This window comes from Nilaparvata lugens, chromosome 4 (genome assembly GCF_014356525.2).
Source record: "Nilaparvata lugens isolate BPH chromosome 4, ASM1435652v1, whole genome shotgun sequence".
NCBI lineage: Eukaryota > Metazoa > Arthropoda > Insecta > Hemiptera > Delphacidae > Nilaparvata > Nilaparvata lugens.
Window position 1 is genome coordinate 16,731,404 of NC_052507.1, and position 26,344 is coordinate 16,757,747.

Here is a 26,344-nt window from a genome sequence, read left to right on the forward strand (position 1 = left end):
GTGACAGAAATTTAACAAAATTCATTTTTCTCAGGAATATTACGGTGCTCCTGCAATTTTCTCAGAAATGAGACTCATGTCAGTTGATAGGGCTTATAAATAGCTATCTAGGGTATAAATTTGAAGAAAATCGTTAGAGCCGTTTTCGAGAAAACCGTAAAAAACATGGTTTTTTAGAGATTTTCCGCCATTTTTCTCAAGAATATTACGCAGCTCCTGCAATTTTCCCAGAAATGAGACTCATGTCAGTTGATAGGGCTTATAAATAGCTATCTTGGGTATAAACTTGAAGGAAATCGTTAGAGCCGTTTTCGATAAAACCGTGAAAAACATGGTTTTTTAGCCATTATCCGCCATTTTCAATTGAATTTTATTGAATTTCCTATTGTCGGATCCTCATGGTATAAGGACCTTAAGTTTAAAATTTCAAGTCAATCGGTTAATTGGGAATGGAGTTATCGTGTTCACAGACACACACACACACACACACACACACACACCACACACACACACACACACACACCACACACACACACACACACACACACACACACACAGACGAACACCCAAAAATCATGTTTTTGGACTCAGGGGACCTTGAAACGTATATAAAACATGAAATTGGGGCACCTTAAATTTTTTGGAAAGCAATACTTTCCTTACCTATGGTAATAGGGCAAGGAAAGTAGAAAGGGAATCATCAAAAGCACTATTTTTCTAAGGTAAGTAGCAAGTAGCACCAATCTCTATCAATTGACAAAATTCAATAGAGCACAACAATACTATCCATTTCAAGCCTACTTTCAGTCTTCATCGTTGATGTTCATTACCTGCTGTGATACAGTGATAAAAATTAGTTTTTCAATATTCTTCAATTTCAATAGTAATTCATGCACATGTTCATGCTACTTGCCGAAAGAATTCGGAAATTGTTCTATGGAATCCATGTCTGTCTATCATCCATTGTTACTCATGAATTGTAAATGAGTCATAGAATACACAAACAAGGCTTCTATCAAAACTACATTAATCGGCTGGATGTCACTAATTGCCCTTGAATAATATTCAAGGGTTATTGTATGTTCCTATTGATCATATTATGCTCAAGAGGAACACACATCAAAAATGTCCATCATTATCAAACCGAATCCGAACTGATCTGATTGTCATATTAATGAATAAATTACAGGTAGCAAAGATTTCTGCACATGGTTTCTGATATTAAATGTGAATTAATATCCTACTGTGCGTCTCCCTAAATAGTTTAACAATATCCCTCACGTTCTAGTGAACGATTTATAATCATCATCCATTCACTTATAGACCTACAGGCTGTGGATTCTTAGAAAAATAGCTCCTCCTTCTCCTTTTGAGGAGAAATAATACTTCAAAAACGTTAAGAAAGCCGAGACCGTTCAATGATGGAGCGTTCAACGAAACGAAACAATAATCATACAACAATCACTTATTGACAAAAACCCTGATAGCTGTCTCTTTGTTTCCTGTTGTCGGTGGAGTAAGTGGGATTTTGTAGAAGAAACCGAGTAGTCTGGCAATCCCACATCCCACAGTTCTCACACGACACCCGGTGAGGGAATCCACAGAGCAATACAAAGAGGATATTCCATCAAATCGAATTTCTCGGTTCTCTCAGTCACTCTCTCTCAAACACACTTATTCCCTGTCTGTATCTCTTTCTCATGATCTCACACACACTCTCAACTCTCACCACCTCTCACTCTATCAAACACATCTCCAACTCTTACACACTCACTCTCTGACAATCCCTTACAAACACTTTCAATCTCTCTCAAATATACTCTTCCTCTCTCACGTGCTCACAGTAGGCACCATCATCACTCACTCCGTCACTCTCTTTCTCTCTCTTTCCCTTTCACAATCTCTCTCTCTCTCTCGATAAGACGTGCACGTCTCAGCTCAGAGACCCCCCTCACCACCAGAGAAAGGCCCCTGCACACGGTAAGTGAACCACCACACACGGCACACGGCACACGGCACATTGGGCAGAACGTGTGCAGGTTGTAGGCTACCTCACCTTGTCTGCTCTTGGTACATTTCCAAATTCCCCTCACGACAATTCTGTGCAAACACAATCGACTGGGTACACCCCCTCCACCCCTCGCCACCAACACTCCATCCCTATCTGTCTCGTCAGGCACAAAGTGTACTGTATTTATCTCGAGATTCAGTTGACTGCTATGCTCACAACAAGCGGACCTGATTTGATTCGTTGGATACGTTGTTATTATAAGTTAAATGAGTATTGCTGATTGATAGATGGTTCATTTGAAATAATCAATGATGATATGTTGATGGCTTTTTCATGGTGGGACTTTTTTCCGAGTATTGTTAACTACATATGATAGGACTATTTATATATTTTTGTTTCACAAAGGCTTATAATTCATTTCTTAGTCCTACTTACTGGATACAATCATCATTAGTAGGTTGGGAGTTCGATAATAAAATTAATTTTTCAACTATAAGATAGTTTCTCAGGTCTGCAGCACTCCTCCATGCGTACAGAGAAGCTTCCCTTGCATGATGAAAATATTTTCAAAAGAATAAAAAAAAATATAAAGAATATTAGTAGCAGATAGAAATTCCAAAGTAATTTGTACTTCAAGCTGATCAATTTTATAAAGTATAATAGCAAAGGTTAGCCTAATTGATGTGAATAGGGAAATAACAAAATTCTTTTTCCTCCACCTACTGTCTAAAGTGCTTACTTTACTCCCTGGAACATAATACTAAAGTGTCACTTTTTCTCTCTCGGGACGAAAAAACAGAAAAACTCCCAAGAGCGTGAAAGTAACTCCATTTAAATAACATGGGGAGCATCTCTATTTTAATAACTCACATTTGAAATAATGTTAGGTCTAAGCTCAGATGAGGAAGCATTATAGAGTAGTCGCTAAACCAAATAAATTCAATACCTCAACCAGACATTTGATCAATATATGAAATTTATGTTTGTGTGCTAAAATTATTACAAACTTCATATCAGTATACTAAAAAAATGTATAATTTTTTTTCATATTCCATGTTATTTAAGATACCTACCAACTGATATTCCTATTTAACCAATCAAATTTGAAACGGGAACTTCATCATAGTAATATTGTAGTTGAGGCGTTGTTGTTGCAACTTTTGCCGACAGATAGCGCATAGTACTGTCGGCGGAGAACTGTGATTACAAGCCAGCACAGCTGTTTACTTTTATGTTGTAGCACATTGTTTGGTCACGTAAGTATTTAATAGTTATTTGTATATCTAGAGTGAAAAGTACGACTTTTTCTCCCTGAGGGAAAAGTTTGAAGCCCGAGGCGAAGCCGAGGGCAACAATTTTCCTGAGGGAGAAAAAGTATTTTTCGCTCGTGATGTACACAATATTTTTCCTCCATCTACATTTTTTTATAGAAACTGCAAATTAAATCATTCTAATAACTTACGTATTGGTGACAATGTTTCCTAACAACATAACCTAAAAACTAAAACCTAAAAACCGGTCGTCTGATAGGCACTGCTGATTGCGCTATCTATCGGCCAAAGTTGTAACAATCATATCAGCTGAGCTACCAAAAATGGCTGACTCAGATGGCTGACGCGGTTCAGATTTGAATTGCAGAATGCAGATCAAAAATATTTGTTGGCTGGTATTTTGAATAGAATAAAATATTTTAAAAATTGTATAAATTTTTATCGTCTACCAATATTAAGAATATAATATCATACAAACATATATTTCATGAGTTGATCAAATTTCTGGTTGTGGTATTGAATTCAGTTGACTCAATGACAGACACCTCTATTACGCTTTCTCATCTGAGCTTAGACCTTCTAACCTATTACCATGTAAGTTTTTTAAATAGAGATGCTTCCCATGTTATTTAAATGGAGTCACTTTTACTCCCTAGGGAGTTTTTCTGTTTTTTACTACCTAGAGCGAAAAAGTGACACTTTAGTATTATGTTTCAGGGAGTAAAGTAAGTACTTTAGACAGTAGGTGGAGGAAAAAATTATTTTATTTGCAGTTTTTATAAAAATGTAAGTGGAGGAAAAATGTTGAGTATATCACGAGTGAAAAATGTTTTTTCTCCCTCAGGAAAATTGTTGCGGCTTCGCCTCGGGCTTCAAACTTTTCCCTCAGGGAGAAACAACAGTACTTTCCACTCTAGATATACAAATAACTATTGTTAGTCTAATTGTTTCTCTACCAATCGTATTTTACTATCAGTTTCACTTGCACAAAATTTGTTCGAAAATGTTATGTCATTACCAATTATTATTAGAGCAATAGATACAGAACTATTCAACAGCCAGTTTCGGCCTACGAAATTCACCAACTCTCTAAAAAGCTGGATTTATTGACTTGAGAACTTCGTTGACGTTTAAGTAGATAATTTGGTTCCTTTTGTTGGAAATCTGATAATCTCCATTCAAATCTTGTTATTCTATTCTTATTTGAACAAAAAATGGATTTGTCTATATCAGAGATAATCATTTTCAGGTTATTGGAGTATTTTCAGTTATCGTATATATAGGCTATGATAGTTTGACACCTTGTGAGACCAGACACCCCGGTCAAGACAAACATACATACAAATTACAAACAGTCATACTCTGTGAGGTTCGATACTACAAATTGAAAGGAAAATTGACTACAAAATTAAGAGTCGGTATATTCAAGTTTGACCAAATATCAATTTATATTCTTTGTTTCCGTATTCTAATTTGATCAGATCAGTCCAGAGAAAACATTTAATCTCGTATCACTTGGAATCAAATAAAGAATCAGGCTCTAAAAATATTCAAGAATAGAATTCCTGGTGAATGGATGGAGTCGAGAGACTGCCTTTTTTTAGAAAATACGGGCAATATCTATATTATCAGTCAATTTCACGATATTTTAGAATAAATTAGGGGCTTGGCATGAGTCCCTCAACAATAGAAAAATCCGAACCAATTTTGCAGAAGAATAACAAATATGCACAAGTGGAAGTATGGCCACTACCTCCTCAACTGACTCACTACCTCAAGACTGAGAAATATTGCTCGGAGGTAGATTTTATTTTTGCGACTTGACGGTTGTGAAATATATCTATAGAATTGAAAAAACAGGATTGGAAATGGGTTTTAGGTGCCGACAGCTGGAAGGCTGGAATAAATTGAATTTTGGCTCACGATGGCTCGCCTTTTTTCTTATTCATTTTCCTCTTCACCTTCTTATCCGCCCTTCTTCTCAGCTTGCTTCCGCGACAAGAAGAAGCTGGAAATGCTTCAACACTGAATGGGCTCACCTATTATCAGAGATTCAGAGCGGCTCCGTCTTATTTTCGATGGAGGATTATTTTCGATTATCCATAAGCAATGAGGCTCAGATGAAATTCGAGGTCACGATCCGCTTCTCTGAATTATCATATTCCTTATAGCAGTGACAGAAACCTCTCTACTGTTCTCTACGACAACATCATTTGTCTTCTCATGATATAGATTGGCCATTTGGATTGACACTATTTTCGCTATTCATGAATCATAATACTACATCTCGTGAGCTTTACTGATGATACCAATTTCAAGCATAGAAAATTGCCAATTTTGTCATCCTAATGCAATTTCTTGAGCGAATTGTGATATTGAAGAATTGAAAGCAATTTTGAAAGACAAGGAAAATTTTCCATTCATCATTCATCACCAGATCAAGACTTCCATTCCACATTGTGAAGTTATGGGGAATTATAATCAATATAAAATTTGGTATTAATAGTTATTATTAAACGAAAATTCAAATTAAATGCTGTAAATCACCCCGAAGACTTCTGCTACTGCATATATTGATCACAGGATAGACAGCTAATTTTCATCTGTATTTGGTATTAGTGAGTCCGTATGTGCTATGTTTTCAAAAATACGTGCATCTGCATTATAAAACTCCTCACACTACTCCAGATACAGTAGCTCAGTTCCAAACAGTATCAATCGTATCATAGGTTTCGTGAGATGTACTATTGAACCAGTCCTACATTATTGAGTCAAATAATACAGTAATAATTATATCGTCTTGCTGCTGGTAGAGTTGAAATCGCTCATGTATGAACAAAAATCATTCAAGCTGCATGTTCTGAACAAATCGTATGGCTACGGACGGGCATTGACGCATGAGGAGAAAAAATGCAATGTGAATCAAAAATTCAGTCTCTGATAAGGTACATAGGAAGAGGGCCACTTTCAAGTCAACTGTGAAATTGAATAGAGTCTTGTTTCGTGATCAAAATAGAGCTGTTGGATATTAATTAGGTGAAGTTCACCTTTTCCAGAGTGGTCTTTGGTTCAAGCGATATAAATGTCTACTTATTGAACAATTTATTTCTGATAACTCTGAAGTGGCCTTAACAATAGCCTAAATATGACTTGAAAATGAATAATAATATGAAGATAGGAAATGTATTTACTACTTGTGAATATTATTTTATACGCAAACCATATTCAATCATTGATTCCTAGGTTCGTAGGTCTATAATCAAAAATGACTGATCGAATTATTTTCCCTTGAAGTATGATATCGTTTTCTTTAATATGAATTAACATTATTAGTTTTTGAATTTTTCATATAGAACAGTTTTTTTGAACGCATACATTCCCAGCTCCTAAAGATTCCATATTCGTTTGATTCTTTCCAGAGACGACATACAGCTTTTAAGAACACCTGAACCATATATACCATAAACTGAGTACCTATATAGATTCAGTAGAATTACGGTTTTACGGTAGTACTGTATTTGCATTCAAGATTTTTCCTCTCGAGAATATTTTCAGGAGGTTCAAAAGCTTGAGAGTCACACGCATATTGAATGTATAATTCATGGTTGGAGACAGTTGTGAACCCTACCAAACACAGTCAAGCCATCAATTAAGCCTTTTGACTTCAGGAGCTCCCAAAGTCGGGCAACAGTTAAAATCACAACTCCGTCCGCGCAACATGTCTCATGTCGCTCGAGTTTTCGTTCCCAGACCTGAATATTTTATGACAAATCTCTCTTCATCAGATATGTGCAGAATTATCCCTCCATGCTGTGATTTTCTCAGCGAAAAAATGAATTATATAAGCGGACTCCTGAAACGTTCAATGAAGTTAACGGGCTGCGCTTTGAGTTGGCACCAAGAAAAAGCGAGACTTCCCCCTTCTAGAGTACAATCTAATAGAGGCAGCTGATGAATATGCATAAGGTGTTGGAGCTAGCATCTACAACGGCATGGAATCAGCTAATTCATGTTACAAATTCTACTCAATGGTCGACAGAATTCATCAACAGTTCTGTCAGTAATGTTAGGCGAATTCCTGGAATTGCATGACCTACTTCCAGATCGGTCAACAAATGCCAATAATTACGTATGGGAAACAGTGTTGATTCATGCATGCTCATCTCACAGAAGTTGAAAAGATAGAAAAAATTGTGTTATTCATGAAAAATCACTGTCTTCAGAGGGTAGTAAATAGATTATCATGGACAATTTCAGTACCCAGCACCTGAAAAATAGCCCATATGCAATAGAATAATCAAGAGAAAGAGAACAGAGGAACATATATTTCAGGTTATAGTGGATTGAGTTCAAATGTATTATTATTTCTTATAATTTATTAGTGGAGGTAGAGAGGACTCGACCTAGAAGATAGTCCAGGCGCTGGCTTACATTGAGCATACATGAGAGAGGCAGAGAATTTGACTTCGGATTATTGTTAGGGGGTCTTTAGTGTATATGAAACTCGATGTCGTCACGTCCCAGGGTGGTCGACAGCTTGGGGGGGAGGGGGGTAAGTTGTAAAAAACGCGCGTTTATAAAATCACCTGTCCTGCAGTTACTATTCATAGTACAGCTTTTAATTTTTTCTCAATATTATGTACACATAACTGGCTTTCAATGTGGTCCTATACATTTTTGCGATAAACCGCATAGTTTTTCCGTAAAAAAATAAAATATCTCGAAAAATGTATTTTTTTATTATGGACTTTTTGTTATTTCTCGAATATTCAAGTAATTAGCCGACTTAGAGGAAAAGGCTCCCAATAAACGTCGTAGGCCGTTTCTTGCTGAATCCAATGATATATATAGTTTGAGAGTTACGATCATTGATGCGGTGGTGGGAGGGGGATAAGTAGCACTGTTACGCTGCGGCGCGGTCCTCCCCCATGATTAATGCGCGTAATGGCCTGTCTATCGCATCGCTCCTACTAGTCTATGCATTCAAATTATGTATTTCAGGAACGCTATCTTATGTATTTTCGGTCGCTGAACACGATTTTTCAACTCTCAAGCCCTTATAATTGATAATTCTCATCATAATATACTAATTATGGTCAAAATTACAAACTTCATCTCATTATCATTATTTATGATTACATTGTAATGATAAACCATCCGGTTAGGAATCCTAATGTGTTTCTCAGTCGATAAAAAACTGATATTCCATTAGGAGAGAATAATTATTCGATTTAGTTCAATGATCACGTTGGAATTGCGAAAGTCAAGTAATGGAGTAAGTTAAACAAATAATATAGGCTACCCCCATTTAGAGCACCGTGTAACAGGAGTAAAATATTTTCTTTATATAAATTTACAGTTGAAGCACAAATAATGCCAATTACTCCCATGTGATATGACTAAATATTTGATTACAAAGGAAATACAACTCTAAAGCTGCGTTTACACCAGAGTTATTAACGAGATGTTAATATAACTTAATCTTTATAGATTCTATTAGATTGAACATAACTTATCATACATATGATGGACATATGTGTTTGACAAGTTCCGTTCAATCTAATAGAATCTATAGAGATTAAGTTATTAACATTCAATCTAATAGAATATTCTATAAAGATTAAGTTATTAACATTTTGTTGATAACTTTGGTGTAAACGCAGCTTTATCAACTGATTTCTGTAACTTATATCTACGAATAGATACTTTTCATCTGGCTGAGTTTGACTGATTGTCTTGGGGTGGTACTTGAATGAAAGTGGAATGAGAGATATCTTTGTTGAATTTAAAATATTTGGAGAGAATACTGTTGGAAATCTATTGAGGGGAGATCAGTATAATTAAGGTGTGAGAGCAAGCAATCAATTCAATGAAACAACTACAAGGACTCATGAACGGTTCAAATATGATAGATTGTCAAAGTATATTTGAAAGAAGTCAGGAGCTATTTGTGGAGTTTTTTAGAATCAAAATCTATGACTACTTGAAATTTATGACTGATTATTGTAACATAGCTTAAATTATCTTAAATTGTATTCATGCTCATAAGGAAGGACTCTGGTACTGCACATAGAAACTGTACGAGAAAAGATCCCATACTTTTTTCATTCAATCACACAAACTATGTTATAAAGTCTGTGTTATATCTAGAAAATATGAAAAAATACCCATAGAAGTAGAAAATAATTTCCAATAAGGAAACATTAGATCTATACAGTCAATCCATTGACTCTCTGTCAAATGAAACCTTTGGAGCAAACCCTCATTCGATCATCCAAAACTGAGTGATTGGAATAGCTAGTTCTTCAAGGCTTTCCTAAAATGGCTGCTACTATTTAAATAAATCTTCCATCAAAGATATTCTGTTCAAGTATGTTGACATTATTATGGATATCACTGGAGATTGTGAAGAAAGTCATCTAATGAAGTAAAACAAGAATAATGGGAGGTGAGAATGATTTCCAGAAGCATAATCTTCTCAAGAGAACATAACATATTTTCTTCAAGACTCTGATGGACAACAGAATCTGCATAATGTTATCAATGGTCTGGAAGCAAGTGAAGAAGTATGTGATTCTCTTTTGAACGTATAGAAAGAAATAGTTATTCGGTCTCCAACGATTTTTATCTGAACATAGTTGTGGCAAATTATAAAAAGTGTATTCTCACCTATAAAAAGAAACAGAGTTCTTTCATTCTCCACGATGCAATCAAACAAAAATCCTAGTCTTAGTTAATTCTAGAACAAAAAGATCTGATCTCTGTATTTTTACTGGGTAGCTGTTCAAAAATAATTCAGCATTGAAGTTTTAGTGCAGCATGCATTTCTACAATAACCGCAATCTCTGCCAACATCTGATGGATATTTGAAAAAAAACTCTTAATCTCACTTGGCCCATAAAATTGTAAGTGAAACTAGTTGTGGATTTGACTAAATCCCTAAATATCGTTGACAAATTCGCATAATGATGATATGGCTCTCCTGAATTCAACTCCTACTTCACTTTTCAAAACTTCAATACGCTGCAAGATTATGGTAACTTTGTGATGAGAAGAGTGTCACGTTATTCTTTATATTTAAATACCGATTAGCCTCCTGCTTGGCATCAGTCGGTAAAGCATGAGATTTGGTATAATTAGGTCGTGGTTTTCTAATAGTATTCAGTCTTAAAAAATCTTGATAGGCCTAGATATGGGCTTCTCCTATAACTCTTGTAATTCAATAAATAATAAATATATATATAAATGATACTTATACTATAGTGTTGAGGAATAAAAAATAAATTGCACACCATGAAAGTTTCATACATATATTACACAAATAATGCAAAGATCAATCGAGGCAAAAAATATATATATAGAGCGATAAAAAATATAATATAAAAATAGAACAATAATTGAAATCAATAAAAATATCACAGGCTAACTTTATATTCTAGATTTATGGCACGAATCATTACCATGTGCCTTTATCTTAAAATCATATGCATTCTGTTGCATGTAGCTGCGATATGCACTTGCTAATACTTGTCGACTTGGTTAATTCAATCAAAAAATATGTGCTCTAAGATCAGCTTGATAAATTAGCCACTAATAATCCAAATATATATTTATATATTAAAATCTCTAGTATTTAGTAGATTTATTTGTATCTAATATACATTTTTATCTCAGGGTGCAAGATTCGGCACCTGACGGAATAGGTAGAGCCATTCATCTAGTGAATTAGAACTATAATAAATTATCGCAAATTGTATTGCAAAAAATTAAATATTGTATGCATATGTTTTAATAGCCTAGATTTCGTACTTCTTTGATTTAATAGAATTTCTAAAATATTGATCTATATTTTGCTTTCAAATAAATACCTTTAATACTAATTTTACTTGCGCAAGTATTACTCTTATTAATTTCTCAATTTATAATAAAACCCTTTCGGCGAGCTAGCTTTGATCATCAGATTAATTCGAAGCACTAGGGCGCCCATCACTAAATTCAAATTTAATCACTCACGTGTCGAAAATCTTCTTGTAAGCCGCCGATGTCGATCCAACTCCATGTGGTCCGGGAATATGGTAGCCGGAATCGTCTCCTCTAAGGGGTTATAAATTTAATTAAAAATGAAAAATGACTTCTGCTTCACAATAGCATCACGAAGTCTTTTAAGAAATTTAATAATTTACTTTAACTTTAACTTTTACAAAATCATTAGTAAGGTACTTCGCTCTAAAATATTTGGGGTCCTCTTATGGTGGCATTTGGCTGGCGAGTGCTGGTTCTTCCTTCTCAAGTTTTACAGATCCTCTTTCCGACTTTCAAATTAGCATAAAAATTTAAATATCTTAGTCCTCCGCCATTTAGGTTCAAATAGATCTTACAAAAAATACCAAAATATTGCTTAAATTATATGATTAATAATTTCTTTGCATTCGAGCCATATCGATAACATAGATTACACAAATTTTAACACTTATGCCCGGTTTCTCAGTCGTTCAATAAACAACGCTATAGCTATTGATTCAATAACTTTATCAATTCAATAAATTTTTATTGGTTCCTTAAACATATTTATAGAATCCATAGCAATTCATCTGTTTAATGAATCTGGCAGCATGGCATGATTCCAAACCGACCACTTTCGTAAACAAACTTTATATGGTAGCCATGGTAACCAACTGAATCCTGTTTGTTTATTCCTTGCTGCTTGTTGTGAAGTTCAAGTTGAAGGTTTTTTCCTACGTTAATGATATTTTTTCAAGTTATTATTATAATTATGGCAGAGAAACGAGACCGGGGCAAGAATTTTGCAGAGGTTGAAAAAGAACAATTACTAGAGATCTGCCTAAAGTATAAAAATGTGATAGAAAATAAAAAGACACATAAATATTCAATAGAAGATAAAAGCAAGGCATGGGATGCAGTGAGAGAAGAATATAATTCTATTCAAATCTAACTCAAACACTCCATCATCTGAACTGCTGCTGTACCTAATTATATCTAGATCCATTTCAATATATTAAAATAACAGAACATCGAACACAAAACATTCCAACATAACCTTTAAACAAAATTATCGATTCGATATAAATAATTATTATTATAGGCTGGATTTTGGCACTATTTCGTTCAATAAACAAATCTATAGCTTATCCCATATGATTGTGATTAGGCGTACGGTAGTCAAAGAAGAAGAAGAAACAACGCTATAGCTATTGATTCAATAACTTTATCCAATCAATAAATTTTTATTGGTTTCTCAAACATATTCATAGAATCCATAGCTATGGAACGATTTATCTGTTCAATGAATCTGGCAACATGGCATGATCCAAAACTAGCACTTTCGTAGACAAACTTTATACATGGTTCCTATGGTAACCAACCAAATCTTGGATGTTTATTCCATGCTTCCTGTTGTGAGGTAATTTCCTACAGTACTGACATCTTTTGGCTGATGTCTCCAAAACAAGATGGCTGACACCAAATGAGGGCTATCAATGCTAAATATAGTGCAACTTTGATTCTGTTTTGTTTTTAAAATACTGGTGATCTACACTAATTTTAATTTTATTTTGTAATTTAATTTTTCTAACTTAATTTTTTGATTGCCACCAAAAATTTTAGAAATTTATCCATTCCATAAATATTTATAGGCTGGATTTTGGCACTATAGTTTATCGATAGATTTATAGATTCAATAAGTTTAAGGAACGTTCTAGAAACGCAATTTTCATATTTATCGGTTCAATAAAGTTATTGAATGGATAAACAGCTTATGGAACGACTGAGAAACCAGGCATATGGTGTTTATCGAGAGATTTAAGGATTCAATAAGTTTAGGGAGTGTTCTAGAAACGCATTTCTCATGTTTATCGATTCAATAAAGTTATTGAATGGATAAACAGTTTATGGAACGACTGAGAAACCGGGCAAAAATCTAGTACATTTATATAAATATATAGAAATATTTTTGAACTGGCCTACAGTTGCCGCCTATTAACTGCCGTTTTACTATTGGTGCATGCAAATTTTATTCGGTATTCATGCGCCTGGTAACTCTTATTTCCTGAATACATTAAATTATTTTTATTTGGTTTTTTATTTATGCTCTTTGCATGCTAGTTAATATTCTATACATTAATATTAATTCCATGCTACCTAATAATTAGCCACGTGGACGGGTGTTTTTTCATATTGCACACCATCTGATTGCAATAAAGCTCTGCCAAGGGGTTTTGGTCAGATTCTACGTTCCTCGGTTGATCGATCTCTAGGTCACCGATCCGTGAATACATGTACATAACCTCAATCTTCAAATATTTATATAATAATCTATTTATGAGCAATAAACTTCCTTCAAATCCTTTTTAGGTTCTTGTACCATTTAGCCAGAATAAGCTGATGCTATCTAATCTTAGTTATTATCTATTTGGCGATATTAGCCAGTTACTTTATTTCAGACCTATTACTGTTTCTGTTAGGGCTTTTTGTCTACCCAGATTTAATATGTTACAAGAGTTATGAAAATTCTCAATAAAGATGGAGTGATACAGGTGCACATAGCTTTTCATGTCTATGGTCTAAAATCAAACAAAGGTAGTGAACATATTAGAAGCAGCAGAGTAAAAGAATCACTCCAATAATATGCTCTCCAAACCATCGAGACTTGATTTCTAAATCTGTGGCAGAGATTTATTAATGTGACATGCAAGAATCTATAAAGGAATAATCCATACGTTAGCTACGTGCAGGAATACATAAATTCATTCATTTGTGGATAAAATTACAAATCATATAAATATGTTTGGGAATGAATAACAGGCATAGCCCAAAACTATTCGAATCCCAAATTTTGATACTGAATAACTTGTTACCATTTCAAAACAGTCTACCAAAAACAGTCTACAAAACGGGAATACCATAATGGATGAATCAATCAAAAGTTGGTGAAATATCATTATAATAATACTGTTAGAAATAATATGGATGAATATTTAAATTTTCATTTCATTTTGATTTGACACATACGGTATCTATTATTATATTCGATATAATTTCTCAAAAGTTCACGACAAACTGAAGATTCACGAAAGATTAACATTTTCATACTAAACATAATCATTATGATGATGAATGAATGATTAATTCCATTTCCACCATGAAGAACTAAGAAATTCCACAAATATTTCTTGGAAATTAACTGACCACTATATCAAGTAAGTGTGGCCAGTGTGCAATTAATAATATAATTTAGCCTGCAGCGCATCACAATAAATTAATTTGAGATAAAAACAATAGAACATAAACATATATGAATATTATCTTTATTCTATCCTAATATATTTCTTGAAACCCAAGTTTCGTTCATTTCAAACAGTCATTTCTTAGTTTCCTTGCAGAATGAGATGAAGTTTCTAATTTTGACCATAATTAGTACATTATGATGAGAATTATCAATTATTAAGGCTTGAGAGTTAAAAAATCGTGTTCAGCGACCGAAATACATAAGATAGCGTTCCTGAAATACATAATTTGAATGCATAGACTAGTAGGAGCGATGCGATAGACAGGCCATTACGCGCATTAATCATGGGGGAGGACCGCGCCGCAGCGTAACAGTGCTACTTATCCCCCTCCCACCGCCGCATCTATGATCGTAACCCTCAAACTATATATATCATTGGATTCAGGAAGAAACGGCCTACAACGTTTATTGGGAGCCTTTTCCTCTAAGTCGGCTAATCACTTGAATATTCGAGAAATAACAAAAAGTCCATAATAAAAAAATACATTTTTCGAGATATTTTATTTTTTTACGGAAAAACTATGCGGTTTATCGCAAAAATGTATAGGACCACATTGAAAGCCAGTTATGTGTACATAATATTGAGAAAAAATTAAAAGCTGTACTATGAATAGTAACTGCAGGACAGGCGATTTTATAAACGCGCGTTTTTTACAACTTACCCCCTCCCCCCCAAGCTGTCGACCACCCTGGGACGTGACGACATCGAGTTTCATATACACTAAAGACCCCCTAACAATAATCCGAAGTCAAATTCTCTGCCTCTCTCATGTATGCTCAATGTAAGCCAGCGCCTGGACTAAGAGGATATTTTTGGTTGGAATGTTGACGATTTTCATTGTAAGCCTTCAATTTCCTTTTTGAACATCATTTTATATGTAGGTACTCCTACTCACCGATTTTCATTTGAATTGCTCAATGAATCATTGGTTTCACAAACTATGTAGATGACTTCTGAGAGTTCTCATCGATTGGATCGATAGGGATCCAAATATCTGATGTATCTGTGGTAAGTGAGTAACTATATATTCAAGTTTCCTATTCTCCGACTCCATTTTTCAGCAATTTTGTCTTTTGACCGATCCAGTATAATAGTTTATTATCAAGATTATTCTTCTTTTGGTCAACAGCCGTTGAGCTGGTTGGCAGCAACTCTCTGTCATCCGCCATCCTTTCTACATCACTGTAGTTGGCACATCTCAGATCCTTCTTAAGTTGTTCCATGTACTCCAGCCTTGACCATCCACGCGCATTTCTTCCCTCAGTCAGATCAAGATTAAAATTGATCAAAATACATGACAATATTGATGCTGGAATACGTATCATATCGATTAAACTATGCTTCCTCAATATTGTTAACGAAATTCTAAATTTAACGATCATAATACATAGTGACACCGAATAGCGGGACTTTTAAAAACGCCATAAGACATTAGTGGGAAGGGCAAAAATGATTTTATTCAAACTAATGTAGAGTTCAAGACTTGCCAATTGAGAATTATCAATAACATCTATCACTTTTTGACAAATACTTCTTCAAGATGCCTTCCTCCTGCACGAATACACTCTTGGAATCTGTGTTGAGATTTCTGAACGATTGCTGCAACATTTCATCTGAAATATTGTTAATTTTATTTTGAATTGTCTGTTATGATTCAACCACAGTTATTGGTCAAGTTGTGAGAACGTTTTATTTGGGATAGCTCCACAAACACAAAATTACATGTGGACAGATCATGGGACCGAGAAACGCAGATGATGCAGCGATCAATGAGGAATCATCAATACAGATTTCAAGAATGGATTCGTTCAGGATGAAGCCATCTTAAAGAAGTAACTGTCAAAAAGTGATAGATGCTATAAATAATTCTCTAATGGCAAGTCTTGAACTTTACATAAGTTTGAATAAAATCATTTTTGCCCTTAACACTAATGTTTTATGGCGTTTTTAAAAGTTCCCGTTATTCTGTGTCACTCTGTATTTGATAAACTTGTTTTATTAGTAGTCACTCATCACTCACTTTGTGAATTTATCAATTGGAATCTGAATAATTTATTTGGCTTCCAAATAAATATCCTAGAGATCCAAGATCCCTCATCAAATGTATTCTACTGACTGCCAAGTTTATTCCACTGTGTTCGAATTGAAGCTTTTTAAAATTTTATCCCACATACAAATAATTCCTCTCATAGATTCATTCATCGATGCTCTCTACTTTGTAACTCAGCTTGAACCTAGAGTTCTAATGTTACATCAGAGACAAATAATCTAGGTATCTTCAAACGGTATCTTCACTCTACGGTTACATTCTATACTCTCTGAACCACATTCAATTTACAAGAACTAGATTGCAACTCGTCTCCAATAATATCATACTATTGGAATACCCATTTCCATGACGTTTCCTTTCCTCATTCCAGAGAGTATGTGTGCCATGTGTTGGCGCATGCGCACAATGGGATGAAAACAATGAGACTTGCCGGCAGCCACAGTGCCACAACTTTGCGTCAAGTATCAAATTGAATTTCTTGTTTTGACGACTAAACACGCTCGTGGACTGGATTGCGGATTATCATCACTCGCTGGCTCTGACTGATGAAATACTATTGTGGTAGTGATATATGCTGTGGTAGTGATATACGCTGTGATAGCGATATATGCTGTGATAATGGATCAGCCACGTTATTTGCATGAGCCGAGGCGACACATGTGAAAACTAATTTGCGGCCATTTCACATGCATAAATGTATATGCAAAACAATTCACAGACTGCACCGGATGTCCGATTCTAATTACTGAGAAATGATGGCTGCGATGAAACAATTCTTTGATGATTGCGATGAAAATAATCTCTGGATAATTTTCCTGCTCTAAATATTATTGATGTGGAATAGAACAATTTTCAATTACTGTATAATGTTTTTCTGGGATTCCTTATCAACCATTATTGAATTTGAATCAAATTTCAGTTGGCTTATCGAATAAGTATCAAACATTAGGTCAAAATTCATATAATTATATCATATATGCATCATTAAATTTGAATCACTCTGAGTTGCACAAAAGCTTGTTCAGTTCCAATCACTATTAAATATCATGAGAACCAATCAGAAAAAGCAGACTTCTCTGATTGGTTTTCGTAGTATTCAATCACTATTGAAAGTTAACAGACTGTTGTGTAACCAGGTGTGAAAATGCTCAATCGTTTTTTGCTTGATCGATCTTCTCTTCAACTCTCAATCTTTCAACTTGTTCTTTTCAAACTTAACATTTATATTCGAATACATTTTCCATGGAACTCTGGAATTTAAGATATTATGGACAATCTTCAGAGCTTCCTAAGCTCAAATAATTTGTTCAGATTGATCAGTGAGATGAAATCGAAACTACGATAATATTATATGAACATATGATTATTATTTAACGAAAATCCTAAATGAATGCTGTATATCACCCCGGAGACTTCTGCTACTGCAGACATTGACAACAGGGTTAACAGCTAGATGGAAATTCGATGAGAACTACTATTCAAAAATTAGTTGCCAGCCCGGGAATCGAACCCGGTACCTCCCAATCAAATGACCGGGTTCGATTCCCGGGCTGGCAACTAATTTTTGAATAGTAGTTCTCATCGAATATCCATCTAGCTGTTAACCCTGTTGTCAATGTCTGCAGTAGCAGAAGTCTCCGGGGTGATATACAGCATTTATTTAGGATTTCCGTTAAATAATAATCATATATAAATTAGCATTTGAATAAATGCATTCTCTATTTATTTCCATCTGTATATATGAACATGTTTCTGGATTTGGCCTGGTAAAATTATGATCCAATGGCAATTCATTCAACCATTGAATTTATTGATTCTCTTCAGTAGTGCATCTCCTAGATAGTGGAAACAAAGGAACTCCAAACAAGAAACTCAGAATAGAATTAGTAGAATGACTGACATCATCAATGGAGAGACATAAAAACTTCTATTTTTGATTGATCAATTATCTTTCATCAAGTCTTCGTTGAATATTTCTCAATTAATTGACATAAATACTCATTTCTTCATCTTCTGTCAGTAATGAATTTCTGATGGAATGAAGAATTCCTATTTCAACCATATCCTGTCTCGAAATTATTTTATCCCCAAAACAGAACAGAATGACATTCGTCCAATATAATTTTCATTCAACATCCATTATGAAGTAAGAGATCAAGTCTAGCATCTAGTTGCAACTCAAACATTACAAATTCAGTTTACCAAAATCAAAAAATGAAATTGAAAATGAGTTGAAATATCAAACTCACCCTTGGCGACATTATACGCTGTATGTACAGCTCCACCTGTGGAGAGAATCCCCACTAATATTGTATATTGAGTTTTTCAGATAGAAAATTACTAGGAAACTACTGTGAAAAATATTAAATTTCGAATGAAAACTTTGTGTAACTCATGCCTTGCATCTACAAAAAGCTCAAGCTCGAAAGGGAGTTGACATGTGTAGTTTTAATGATTGAATTCCGATATAAAGATAGACTCTCAAATGAAGAAGTGTAATATACTCAAATTATCAGTCTTATTTGTATGAAGAATACCTGCTATTTCAAACAGAGCGTTCAAACATTGTGTGGAATTATCAATTCGACCTTCAGCATACGAGTTCCCTCAGAAAAATATTAAATCATGTTCATGATCCTTTCCATTGCCTAAAACTTTTTTGGAAATCGGTTAATAATAATGAAAGAAAGCGTAGTATTGAGGGGGAACAAGCTTTATATATTCCCCCTAATCTTCTGTATCAATCTTTCTCTGCACATTTATTAGGTATTGACACAGAATGACTAGAATCGACTAACATTCACTACCGGTGTCTACTAGGTATTTACTGAAGGTTTGACACAGGATGTCTAGAATCGACTAACATTCACTACCAGTATCTAATAGGTATTTACTGAAGGTTTTTCAACTCCAAACATAATATTGTCAATATTCAACTTTTCAAACTTATGACATCTTAACACTTATCAAGATATGCTAGTATTTTTATCATATTTAGAACACACATATCATACGACCAAACATAATATAATACTCTATGTATTTGTAGTTTCTATTTTTCAATGATACGACAGAGCGTAGGTTTACGATGTTAGATGGATTCCTAAGAAGCTATCCACTATTGAACCTTTCTCAAGTTCACATTGAACGTGATAACTTACAACTTTCTTCATGTTATTTGGGCTTAATATTGTAACATTCAGTAATCCAAACTTGAGTCGACACCAATTTATCATATCAGCAATTTGTATCTTGCCTCCTCAATTTGTATTGGTTTACATGATAAATTTGTAAGCGTGACCATAATTATGCAGCACAATTTTATTCACAAAGAAGGATGAATTGCAGTTTTACTATGTTTACTTTTTTCTCTAGTTTACAACATAGTAGGCTCGTTTCAGTCCCCATTCTTCGAGTTTTTGATACAGAAATAGCATGACTCCTGGATTCAATACATGGAGCAATGTAGAGTAGCAAACTTTCATGATCAACTTTTCTTAGCACAGTAACTGTCTGACTCCATTTATTTTCTTCCATGGACCGAGAAATGTTCTTTCAAGTTGAAGTGTATAAAGAAGAGAAGCCATCCAAGTGTACTCGTGCAAACTGAAAGAAGCCCACTCCATAGAAGTTGAGACTTCTCAGAGTGGAAGAGATTAATAGTAAGAGACTCAACCTGTTGATTCTCTTTCTTAGCTCCTCTCGAGAATTACTGTTGCATAATGGGGGTATTAGCAACCAGATACAATTCTGGTGAAAATAAATTACTTCAGCAGTAGGTTTCATCTGTAATCTATCATGGAACTTGGTGTTCTCTCTGATGTAGAAGTTCTTTGCTATTAATCCCAGAAGTCGGAAGCTGGAAGTTAGTAAGTCGGACGTTCAAAAGAAGTACGACCAGTCTATACGTGCCTTGGAAATGAGGATTAATTTTATTAATTCGTAGTAAATTCTAGTTACGTAGAGTTGAGAGACGTTGGCTACTTGAATCTTTATCATGTCAATACAATATTAAATATATTATAATTAGAAGTATTAGTATACAATATTACTAGTAGTTCAGAGAACTGTACAATTCGCCACACTCACTAAAATCACTACTGACACACGCCCGCCTATTCACACACAAACTCACATACAAATTGGATTTAGAGTATGATGATATAAATGCAATAGGATCGGTGGTGGACGCTGAGAAATAGAAGTTCTTTACATTTTTTGAGCTAGGATGCACGGTTAAAGAGAAAATTGAATATCTGAAACTTGAAATGGGTCTTTGGGGGGGGGAGGGGTAATGATTGAATGATAAAAATTTTTCAACATGTAATGTATGAAATAAGACCGCCTTGGAGCGCTGGAAAATAAAAGTTTCTTACACTTTTGAGCAGGGATGCACAGCTAAAGAGATTAAAAATCTGAAACTTGGATTGGGACTTCGAAAAAATCGAATTCCAAAAATTAGAAAAAATTTTCAACATGTGATACATGAAATAATACCGCTTTGAAGAGCTGAGAAGAATGAGCCTAATTTGAACCTGATCTGATAAATTATTGAAAAGTTAGGTTGATTTTTAGGGTAAAATTTCTGAATAAAGGGCCGCCATCTAGGAACGGGGATGAATTTGAAAATTCTGAATACATACGTTTCTGCGCCTTGTTTCAAAGTACTTGTATACCAAATTTCATCCAAATCAGATCATAACTGCGGTACAAACAAACAAACAGACAAAAGCCAATTGACTCGAAACATAGAATTCGCTTCGCTCATTCAATAATATTGTATAGAATAATAGTAACGATTGAATAGAAATGGAATATTCTACACTTCACGTGGAAGAGATGCAAAAACAACGGAGAGTTCAAATATCCTAAATTAAAAGAAATACAATTTACAAAGCACGAAAAGTAATTCTGACAATTATTGTGAGCAAAGCATGCATATCAAGTGCACATGAAAAACAAACTCAATCCAATCAAAACCAATATTACAATGAGATGTTCTAATGAGCATGTAAATATTGCATTCAATAGACAGAGATCCAGAAGAATATGATATATTATCACAATTCTTGTATTGGAATTAACGGGTTAAGCCTGATTACCACATATCAGTGACACAGGAAATGATCGGCAAATATAATTTCCATGAGCTCTGATTGGACTTTTCCCACTCAGCACGGCCGAGCGAGTATGAATAGTCCGATTAGAACTTATGAGAGTAATATTCTTAGTGTACTGGTCACTTTCACTGTCACTGATATGTGCGAATTCAGCTTGAAAGTGTGATGAAGTGACCAAAAAGCATGCACATGCAACACCCACAAAAGAAACAAGCACAAGCTAAAAGTAGTAAGCTACTCACTTCTGGCTTTTTCAGACAGTTTAATCAGTATCTCTTTGAAATCATCGTAGTCAGCATCGTCACTGAAACTTTCATGGAAGTTGTCCTTCTTGTTGAGCGCGGCAAACACTTTTTTGAGTGTGAAATAGCACTTGGAATGTCCCTGCAGTTTTCTGCGATCTGTGTCGTAGAAGACGAGGCCAACAATCGACCATCCGAAGAGTTTGAGCACATTGTGGACCATTTCACTGATCAAACTGTAGCTTCCGGCCATTCGAGTCAGGGTGACGAAGTCCACTTTCTTGTCGAAGTAGTCCATTTGGGCGGCCGTAGTGAGCACAGGCGTGCCCCAGATGCCCGCGTAGCCCGCCACCTGGTTCACCACGTAGTCGCAGGTGGGGCCCAGGAACGCATCTGTTGCACAATGGCACGCACTCAGTTGTTATCGAATAGTTGTGGGAAGGGGGATTGGGATCAGGTGCCAAATCATGCCAATCATCAGTGGACGGGAATCAGACAAGCAGGGGACGTCTGCTTGTGTCAATGGTGTGGTAAAATTAAGGTTCCTAGCTTCCCAACCCAATAAACTCTATTTTTACTTTCCTTGCCCTACTACCATAGGTAAGGAAAGTATTGCTTTCCAAAAAAAATTAAGGTACCCAAATTTCAAGTTTTCTATACGTTTCAAGGTCCCCTGAGTCCAAAAACATGATTTTTGGGTGTTGGTCTGTGTGTGTGTGTGTGTGTGTGTGTGTATGTGTGTATGTGTGTATGTCTGTGAACACGATAACTCCATTCCTAATCAACCGAATGACTTGAAATTTTAAACTTAACGTCCTTATACCATGAGGACCCGACAATAAGAAATTCAATGAAATTCAATTCAAGATGGCGGAAAAAATGGCGGATAATTACTAAAAAACCATGTTTTCCACGGTTTTCTCGAAAACGGCTCTAACGATTTTTTTCAAATTTATACCATGGATAGCTATTTATAAGCCCTATCAACTGACATGAGTCTCATTTCTTGTATTGGAATTAACGGGTTAAGCCTGATTACCACATATCAGTGACACAGGAAATGATCGGCAAATATAATTTCCATGAGTTCTGATTGGGCTTCTCCCACTCAGCACGGCCGAGCAAGTATGAATAGTCCGATTAGAACTGATGGGAGTAATATTCTTAATGTACTGGTCACTTTCACTGTCACTGATATGTGCGAATTCAGCTTGAAAGTGTGATGAAGTGACCAAAAAGCATGCACATGCAACACCCACAAAAGAAACAAGCACAAGCTAAAAGTAGTAAGCTACTCACTTCTGGCTTTTTCAGACAGTTTAATCAGTATCTCTTTGAAATCATCGTAGTCGGCATCGTCACTGAAACTTTCATGAAAGTTGTCCTTCTTGTTGAGCGCGGCGAACACTTTTTTGAGTGTGAAATAGCACTTGGAATGTCCTTGCAGTTTTCTGCGATCTGTGTCGTAGAAGACGAGTCCGACAATCGACCATCCGAAGAGTTTGAGCACATTGTGGACCATTTCACTGATCAGACTGTAGCTGCCGGCCATTCGGGTCAGGGTGACGAAGTCCACCTTCTTGTCGAAGTAGTCCATTTGGGCGGCAGTAGTGAGCACGGGCGTGCCCCAGATGCCCGCGTAGCCCGCCACCTGGTTCACCACGTAGTCGCAGGTGGGGCCCAGGAACGCATCTGTTGCACAATGGCACGCACTCAGTTGTTATCGAATAGTTGTGGGAAGGGGGATAGGTATCAGGTGCCAAATCATGCCAATCATCAGGGGACGGGAATCAGACAAGCAGGGGACGTCTGCTTGTGTCAATGGTGTGGAAAAATTAAGGTTGCCAACTTCCCAATCCAATAAACTCTATTTTCCTCTGTAGCTCCGTAAACTTGATCGCCCACATTATATAAAACTTAGAGATCAAAGTTCTTTTTTTAAAGTATATCCTTTATGAAAATTATTTCCCAAGTACGGTAGCCTAACAAAAACCGCGAAGAATTGATTGCCTATCTCTGTAACTATTATCATAGAGGAAAAATACTATTTCTTGTATCCTTGAAGGTATCCTCTTAAATCTGCTATTATATTCCAATTTCAGTTCTGTAAACTGAACCTACAATTACATAGTATTGATACGAGCTCAAATCTATAGCAATTGGTATAAATGTCATGAAAGTCATAAAATACATTATTATTACTAGTTAAATTTGACTGATAGTGACTTGTACGAGTATCGTATATAATAGGGGCCCAGTTCAGGGGCTTATATTACAGGGGCTTCTCCTTCTCTAATTGGTTAGACTGAGAATTTCAAAGTGATACTTGTTCTTATAGTTGATATTTCTATAACATGATATTATGGTTCTATTATTACATGTTTAATCTTGATGTTTCTTATTATTGAGTGATATATCAAATGATCATTAATGACGGATGGGAATCAATCGCATGAATGTGAAATTTTAATTTAATGAAATATCCTAATAATGCGATCATGTTATCACAGTAATTATTTGTATGAATCTGTGAGATTCTACAATAATGATAGCTTGAGAGGAAGTGAACAAAAATCAAACTAAGCAGCATCAAGTCGCTAAGATAAGTTAGAGATGTTGATGAGATAATTTTCATATATTGTACTTTTATCGTACTTGACAATATTCCAAATTCACTTCAATATTCTTTCTCTCCCATCCTCCTATTTCATCAGTGATATTCCAATCTTCCATCGGCTTCCAATCGGTTCATCAATTAGAATGCCTCCAATACATGAATATTAATACACCGGATAAGGGAATATATTTAATAAGTTCGATTCAATGTAGAATGCCATTCGATCTTATCTATCGCGGCATCGCGGCAGTAGAAGCTCTTGTACTGCTTTGAAAGTTCATCAGCTGCTGCGCTCTATTAGTAAAGTGGGGTACTATTCTGGTAATTCACTCAGCTCCGAATGGAACCTGTTAGGCGAGTCACGGCAATACCTACTATTACTTCAGGCCCCACAACTAATTAATGACGTCATAACATGTAGATTGATTCTTCCTAGATCATAGTAGTTTCTACTAGCTTATCAATGTAACTTTTGTTACTGTATTGATTTTTTATTGGATGGAATACTATTTAAATTTCAGATTAAAGACACTTGTATTTTAATAAATATAGATTTTATTGAAATAAAAACACTTTATCCCACAAATGCAATAATTTAACCATACTTTCAGCTTGATAGACATATAGGCCTACTTGATTCAGTGATAGAGCTATTGATAAATTCATCTCAACCAATAATACTTAATAATAGCCTGTATCGGAGTCGAAGGAGAGGTAAATCAAAGATAAACCAAATTTGATATAATTCTTTTTTAGGAAAGAGGCTCCCACAAACTTGATCACAATAAATCTGTAGTACAAAGAAACCCACCAGGAGATGTTTTTCAGTTAGGTAAAACCTTTAATATTATGATGTTATGGACAGTTCCAACATTTTGCATTTACTTTTCAATTTATTAGTTTAAATGTTCTTTCACACACTTTATTCACACTGTTCTTCCACACTCTAATTACACTGTTATTTCACATTGTATTTACACTGTTCTTTCACAATTCAATTAAATTTTCCACTCACACTTTATTTACACTGTTCTTCTACACTTCATGTAAACCGTTGTTTTGGAGAATTAAAGTTCTTTCTTCTTATCGCTCGTATCCATTTTTGTTTCAAAGTTTCATCTCTCGAAAAAGAAAATACCGTTTTAAATTTTAAAACCGTACGTAAACTTTTGGAATATTGTTATAATTCCCGCTACAATTAGGTACACAACAGTATCCCATGATTTAAAACCCCAAATTCATTATTACTTTTCACAAACAAATATTAGAAGAATGATAAACAAACCATATTCATTGAAATGGAAGACCATGAAAATTGAATTTGTAATTCCAATTTTGTTGATTACCATATCAGATGTGATAGCAAGCATCAGCGCTCTTATTTCGCTTGCTAAACGCCAGTAGATCATCGATGATCTACATGTGATGACGTCATAGTTTATTAGAGATCGGTTGTGAGGCCTGAAGTAATAGTAGGTATTGGTCACGGCCAATAAGATTTTCTACATGATAATAGAGTGATGATATTTCTTTTCAATCTATCAATTCGTAGTTTATCTCATTATACTATTATATAACATAACTTATTTCCATTTATTCATTCTCTTTTCTAAGAGTATCATTATGATTTTACTCAACTGGTCACTTCTCAAATTCATCGATTCCTTAGGTTTTCATTAAAGTTCAATACCGATTAACCATTCATTTCAACCATACATAATCCATTT

At 35.0% G+C, this 26,344-nt stretch overlaps 1 protein-coding gene across 5 annotated transcripts in view; it reads right to left on the minus strand.

Moving 5' to 3' along the window:
- LOC111048211 (atrial natriuretic peptide receptor 1) overlaps window positions 1–26,344 on the minus strand; it is a 448,703-nt gene that overhangs the window by 177,324 nt on the left and 245,035 nt on the right. The window contains exon 1 of one of the 5 annotated variants that reach the window (XM_039426767.1): window positions 22,001–22,390. The exons of the other annotated variants lie outside the window; for them this stretch is intronic. Within the exon in view, the coding sequence (XP_039282701.1) occupies window positions 22,001–22,298 (298 nt within the window). The 5' untranslated portion in view covers window positions 22,299–22,390. Of the gene's footprint in view, window positions 1–22,000; window positions 22,391–26,344 lie in introns of those variants that run through there. 5 annotated transcript variants of the gene reach the window in all.